Source organism: Otolemur garnettii, unplaced genomic scaffold (assembly GCF_000181295.1).
Source record: "Otolemur garnettii isolate 467f Iridium unplaced genomic scaffold, OtoGar3 scaffold00008, whole genome shotgun sequence".
Lineage (NCBI taxonomy): Eukaryota > Metazoa > Chordata > Mammalia > Primates > Galagidae > Otolemur > Otolemur garnettii.
This window is the reverse complement of record NW_003852403.1, coordinates 25,531,059-25,538,367: the sequence shown is the minus strand read 5'-3', so window position 1 is coordinate 25,538,367 and position 7,309 is coordinate 25,531,059. Positions and strand designations below refer to the sequence as shown.

General features: G+C 38.0%; 1 protein-coding gene across 1 annotated transcript in view; it reads left to right on the top strand.

Moving 5' to 3' along the window:
* The first annotated feature begins 322 nt into the window (after window positions 1-322).
* Window positions 323-7,309, top strand: part of PHYHIPL (phytanoyl-CoA 2-hydroxylase interacting protein like) — a 65,026-nt gene continuing 58,039 nt past the window's right edge. Inside the window, exon 1 of the mRNA XM_003783643.2 lies at window positions 323-689. Coding sequence (XP_003783691.1) covers window positions 584-689 — 106 coding nt within the window. The 5' untranslated portion in view covers window positions 323-583. The remainder of the gene's footprint in view (window positions 690-7,309) is intronic.

Genomic DNA, 7,309 nt, shown 5'->3' with positions numbered 1-7,309 from the left:
AGACACCTCAGTGCCAACTCGACTCCGCCTGGCACTGTGTGCAGAGAGAAAACGCCAAATCGCCATCACCAGGAGAGACAGCGAGGCGCGCGCGCGGCGCCCGCAGCCGCCCTGGCGCCAGCCCGCCGTTGCCGCGCGCTCGGGGTCGGACGCCTCAGGCGCGAGGCTGCCTCGGCGGTGGCTCGGGGGCAGGCGGAGGCTGGAGCGCGCTGAAGGGGGAGGGGAAGGAGCGCCGCGCGCCAGCAGGTGGGCGCGTCCTCCCGCGCGCGTGCGCGCGCCGCGCCTTCTCCCTCACGTTCCCCGCGCGCTGCGTCCCCTCCCCGCCGGGAACGCGCGCCTCCCGCCCTCGCGCCGGGTCCCGCTCGGTCTCTCAGAGCCGCACAATTCCCGGAGCTGCTGCCACGGCGGTCGCCTCGGCCGCGGCTCTCTAGCTTCGAGGCTCAGCCTCGGTCCTTCAGCGCCGCGTCCCGGCGCCTTCCCCTCCCTCCGCCACTCCCCCTCCCTTTCCCGCCCTTCTTGCCCACCCGGCCCGCCGAGGGAGCCTGGATACGAAGCAGGTGGGCTTGAGAAAGGGGTTGGAAAAATGGAGGTGCCGCGCCTGGATCATGCCCTCAACAGCCCCACCAGCCCCTGTGAGGAGGTGATCAAAAACCTCAGCCTGGAGGCCATTCAGCTGTGCGACCGGGACGGTAAGAGCGGCCGGGACGGTGAGGAGAGGGACGGAGCCCGAGTCGAGGCGCCGGGGCCGCTCCAGCTCTGCCGACGCCGTCCGCCTGGGCGGTGGGGTCTTTTGTTGTCCCCCCTGTGCAAATAAATGCAAGTGCGGGCCCCCCTCCGCCCATCCGCCCTACCTTTACCCTAGAAACAAAAGGACCCCGGGGCTCGCGGCTTGGTGCGGAAAGTGGCCGTGGTCGCAACCGCGGCGACCCTCGCCGCCCTCGCCCGCCCGGCGTTCCCGCCAGTGGTTGCTGCCCCGACCGGGCGTTTCCGATCTTTGCCGCAGTCCGGATTTCCTGGGTCTCCTGGCACCGAGGGAATATGCCCTCTGGATGTTTCTAGCAGCACCTTCTCCCCGACACACTAGTTAGCAGTCTCAGTCTTGAAAGTTACCGTTTCCTTTTTTAAACCTCCTATCATCAGACTCCCTAAATTAAGAAGTCTTTTTATCCTCTCAAATTGAGATGAGATGACATTTTTTCAGTGAAGGAGCAGGGAAAAAAAGCCAGTACATTTCAGCACCAAGGACAGACACAAGGTTCGTGGTTTTAAGTCTATCAAAAATCTGTAAAGGAACTGGCCTAAAGTGTCTGCGGTGGCTGGGAATCCGTGGCGAGTAAGGACCATTGTGTGTTGATGGTATATCGTTGATTCTATTGTTAAAGTTGGCAGTCTCCTGAAGAGAGACATTGACTGAACACAGGTCTGAGTGTTACAGATACAGGCCAGTCCTCCGTGCAGTGTGAGTAGTTAGCTTCTGTGTTAGTTGGACTGGTTGGAGAGTGAACGCTATCGCAGTAATGTGGTATAAAACTTCATTTGCAGAGAAGTCATCTAGTTAGTAATCGGTTGGCGAAATAATTGTGAAATGCTACAACTGACAAAGGAAAAAAATGTGTGTTGTAAAGATGGCCCTGAACACTTTTGATTATAAGTGAAATTAATATTTAACTGTATGTAGAGGTAATGATTGTACAGCATTTTTTAGTCAAAGTTAGGTAGAGACACTAATATGCTCAGAGTAAGGTCATAAATTTTATCAGTATAATCCAAATAGGGAGCAAAGGTCTCAAAGGATAATAACTTGGTTAGGCATTGCTGTTCAGTATGTTTAGGTCAAGTGGGCACCCAGTTTCTGTTTATTAGTGAATTTTCTATTTATACAAACTTACATTTAATAATTTTGGAAACAAAATTCAAACTTTTTAAAACCCAAGCCACTTTAATCTGAAACAGATGTAGTGTGAATAAATAGATACTCTTACAGAGACAGCTTATTTATCCTTTATTCTTAAGACTATTTTGGTCACCGTGATAGTAAGTGCACATCTTTGTGCCATCTAAAAAATTCATCGTTTGCTATTCCATATATAAGCTTGGGTGATTAGACCATAAAGATTATTTTTAACTTATCACAGGCATCATTTAGATTTTAGTTTGCATACTGTTCATAAAATGATTCTTTGTGATGTTACCATTGTAAATTATAAATATTTTTATTTTCTTAGATTGATTCAAGAGAAAACTAAAAATTAATAAAAGTAGATTTCATTTTTATTTACTTAAGTAATTTGTCAAAAGCTCATTTCTGTAGTAATTGGGAATGGGCACTTCATTATTATTCTTTGGCACCCGGTAATATCAGTACTTAAAATTGCATTTACCATGTGTCTCAAAGATATTAGGGAAAATAAAGTTCACAGAGTTAATAGATTAAAATAGTTAGATTAAATAGTTAATAAAAATTAATCCTGTGTTTGCTGTGTTTACTGTGATCTTTTCTGCTAGAGTAGTAGCTGTTTTATTCTGGTAATAGTTTTTAGTTCTTTCTGTTTTTGCATTGTGAATCCTGAAAAATGAGTAAATTATGTAATTTTTAACTTTGGGGAGATGTTGGCACTAAGCAGTATTTATGAAAATTAAAATTACTATTTTCAAATTTCTAATTAATTTAACATAGACTAATTAAATAGGATTTTATTTTATAAAATAGTTTATGCCAATGAGTATAAAGGGCTGACTCTTCTATTAGAAGATGTGGAAAAATTTGGAAATATGTTTAGTGATGGTATTACATGCTTAACATTTTGTGTGATCCTGTCTGACGTATCAATGCCAAAAGTATTAAGTTGGCTTCAGAGGAATAGTTTGAGGGGATAACATTTTTACATAACAGTTTATAAAGTTTTGCATTAATCAACCAGACTTTATTTGAAATCATTTTTGATTGAGGAATTTTAAGCTTGATGCTGTTTGCTCCCTTCACTTCTTCCCTTTCACTTCCTTTCACTTTCTTTCCTCTAACGTCTCATTTATAAATATATAGACAAGAAGGTGGAAGAATATATGGCGAAGATATGTTTATGTGCTTACATACATAGTAAGAGCTATATTTTCTTAATTTTGTGATAGAAATACATTTGTCATAAGATTAAAAACATTTATGAGCATAGAAGGTATTTCCTTTAAATTGATGTTTTGCATTCTCAGTAAGAATTCACAATGTTTCTTTTTTTCATAGTTTCTCAAATAATTGAATAGCCTGAAGAACATAAGTTAGAGTCCACATGGTTATAAAACTAGATTTTTAATTAATAAAAATGATTCTTATGTACTCATACATCACCTCATGGATAGTATCTTCTAGGCATGTGTGTTTTGGTTACTAGTACATGGACCCTGCCTAGGTGTGTACTTGTAGTTCAAAGTGAGGATTCTGGATAGGCTATTAGGAAGCCTTCTGGAGATATACTATAGATCTAATAGTTTCTGCAAATTCCTATGCAAGTAGAAGAGATTTCTGTTCCTCCATCTCTGCTGCACTGAAGTATACTGAAGTTACTGCATAATGTAATTTCATTGTGACTTTTCAAAAAACATTGAAAGAGAAAAACAGTTTCTCTTTTGGAAGCATCACTAATACTGGAATACATTTCCAGTTTGTTTCTTCATGTAAATACCTTCACAGAATACTCTCTTACCTTACCCCCACAGAATTCTACATTATTTCTGCTTTTCATATATATATATGTATATGAGCTTTCTTTCTCTTGCTGACAAGGAAAGATTTAAATGTCTGCAGATTGTCTTACGTGCATATAAGCTCCCTTATCCTTGTTATAATGAAGAATAAAATAGCAAACTAACTTGTTTCATAGCACTTAAATCCACCCCCAAGGCTTCTTAGCTTTTACAATTATTATTTCTATGATTAGGGCATTTTATGACTATGTAGATGTGGTTTATGGAGTTTATGATACTAGTCAGCAAGGGAACATATTTTAAAGCAATTACACAGGCAGAAATTGACATTTTTCCCTGTCTTTTAGTCCTGTGGAGAAAAAGAAAAAAGGTTTTCTCCCTTTTATATATTTAAAGTGATAGATTCCTTTGAATGTGGACTTCATTATATCTATTTAAATTATAAATTGATTGATACCTTCTTTATGCTTCTTGATGTGAATTACGTAGATTTTAACTTTGGAAACAAAGTAACAAATACTTAGTGGCAATGAGGTATGTTAAATAATTCTTAATGACATTTTCTGAAGAAAATATCTAGTAGGAATATTCATAACTATTACCTTTAATAGTCTTTATTACAAAAATGTAAGGTAATCATTACTCAGTCTCACTGACATGTAGTATAGTATAATGATAATATCACTTTAGATCAGACCAACCTGTTAGAATATTGATTCTTGATAGATATGTAGCCACAGGCAAATTAATTTAGTTTTAAGGTTTCTTATGTAAAATGGATAAAATAATGTCAATCCTGTAGGATTATTGAAATAAGCAAATAAAGTATTTCTTATATACTGTTTGTTGCAAGTCTTAATATAAAATAGAGTAATAATTATTATATTGAATAGAGTATTATTCTCTACATACATTCTTGAGTTGAACAAAATTGACTTTTATTTCTTTGAGTTTTTTTGCTCTTTAGATCTTTGTTGTTTTTCATAATTTTGGTTATGTGTTGTTTAGTTAGGAAATCACTTCAGTTTCATGAGTAATTAATGGAGCCTGTAAAATCTGAATTTTAAAAAATAGGATATTTAAAAATCACTGTTTAAAATACTTTTATCTCTTGTTCTGTTTTATCATCCTATCAGTAATATTCTTTTCAACCTTAGTCCAAAAGCTGTTTTCAGCTTCTAGTTCAAATCTTCTCTTTGCTGTTTTTCATGTGTCTTGTGAGCTTGATACCTACTCTGGGATGGCATTTGCCTCACAGCCCTTCTCTGTTCTTAATTTACAATGTTTTTCTGTATTTTTTTTTTCAAGGATAGTTCTGTACCAGGACATGTGACTTCTGGATTAATTTCTTCGACCCAGATATGACTATAGAGATACTGTAAATTTTTATTAGTATGAAACAAAATAAAAAATAAAAGAAACAAAAAGCTTTAAGACCACCAGATTATGTTAAGCCAGTTCATATTCTTGGTAGAGGTTCTAATGTATTCCCAGGGAAGACCACGAAGTTACTCCGGTAAAAGTCACATCAAAGTTTATGTTACCAGACTCCCTCCAGTGGTAGGATGACTGATGTGTCATAAGTAGTAACACTGGCAGCTTGCTTTGTTGCTAAAGTAGGCTGGTCAGAAATCACACTATAGATAATTTAGAAAACTTATAAGTCACTTGATTTTTATCCCTACTGATTTTTCCTTCTATTTTAGGCCTAATCTTTCTTTTTCCTCTAATTTATGTGAATATGCTTTCCTGATTACTTTTGTGTTTTATCCTGGGCTTCATTGATAATAGCAGCTGCATCACTTATTGCAGCAAGCATAATCCTCCCAGTTTCTATTTTTTGGTCTTATGATTTTCCTTCTCTGCCCTTAGTATTCGCGTAATTCCAGTCTTGCCTTGTATAATGTGCCTCTTTCTTGGGTTTATTTTCCATTTCTTTAAATTTCTTTATATTTTTATCCTTTATTATTTAAATTCTGTTTTTACTAAAACATATGCCTTATTCTTTAACTGTTTAAAATATTTCATTATTGCCAGTTAGTTGTTAAATTTTCTTATTCATCAAGCTATATTTTGTACATAAACATCTGAGAAATAAAATCAGTGTGTGGGGAAGACTTCTAGCAAAAATGTGTAGACAAGTAGTCGTGTAGGCAGAAAAAATAGGTAGAAAGCTTCAGTATGTTTTTTATAGGTTAAGAATAGTCTCTGGAAATAGTGTAAAAGAAATCCAAACTATTCTTTGGGAGGCCAAGGTAGGAGGATCACTTGAGACCAGGAATTTGAGACCCCATCTCTTTAAAAAAAAAGATGAAAAGTGTTAGCTAGGTATAATGAGATTATAGTCCTAGCTAATTGGGAGACTGAGGTAGGAGGATGGCTTGAGCTCAAGAGTTTGAGGTTGTCTTTCTTGAGCTGTGATCTGACCATTGCATTCCAGCCAGCCTCAAGTACTGAGAGATTCTGGCTCAAAAAAGGAAAAAAGAGAGAGAGATGGAGAGAGAGAAACCAAATATAATTAGAGTTTGTGATTTATTTTTCAGGCAAAATGGAAAGTGACCAGGACCAACTTTTCAAGACGGGGAAATCAGAATAATAACTTATAGGAAAGAAAAACAGATAAAGGAAATAATATTAAAACATTATGCTGACATTAATTTTATTAACATCTCAGATTTTAGGTCACAATAGATATCTAGGTGTGTCCTAAGCCCTTTTCCAGGGGCCCTATTTCTCTCTCATAGATACTATATTTCCAGAAGAATATTACATACTGTTTTGCCTTTGTTTCAGTGTGGATCTCTGCAAGAGAACCTGCTTTTATTCTTTTTTTTTTTTTTTTGCAGTTTTTGGCCAGGGCTGAGTTTGAACCTACTACCTCTGGGGCCAGCGCCCTACTCACTGAGCCACAGGTGTTGCCCGACTCTTCTTTTTCTTCCTTCCCATATCTCAGAAGCTACTCAAGGTCTTATGGTAGTACTTTGAGAATCATAACTATGTAAAACCAACCATTTGATAATGTTAGAGAGGATGATGAAGTAGTGATTCTGATTCATCTCTGTAAAGATAGTATTGGTATCTTAGGAGACATTTTAGAGGGATTAGTACATAGAATAAAAGTGAAAAGAACATTTGAGTTATAGAAAGATGTTTGGAATTTAACATTAAGAAACATCTTATAAATTTGTAATGAACATCAATTCTTGTGTTCTGTGAAAAAGAGTTCTAGAATGGGGAGAAGAATTGCTCATTAAAATATATATTTCACTAAGGAGACTAGAACTTAAGTGAAAAGGAATGGTTAGGATTTGACTTCACTTTTAGAGTGACCTCTAATGAGCTTTGGATCTTATTGTTTGGAGGAAAGGAGTGATCACGTCCTGGGGAAGGCTAACTTTGAACTCCAAAGATGAAATAAATGTACAATCCAGGTTTGTTGTGGCAAACAAGAGCTCTGTATTTTGAAGTTGCTTAACAGATGTGAGTTAAACAATGAGCATCATAGTTAGAATTGCAGTTAGTTTTGTTTGTCATATTATGACTATATGGGCCATATTTGTGGTTCATTTAAATGAGGCTGCTCTGTGGAGATTATATATATATGTACTAT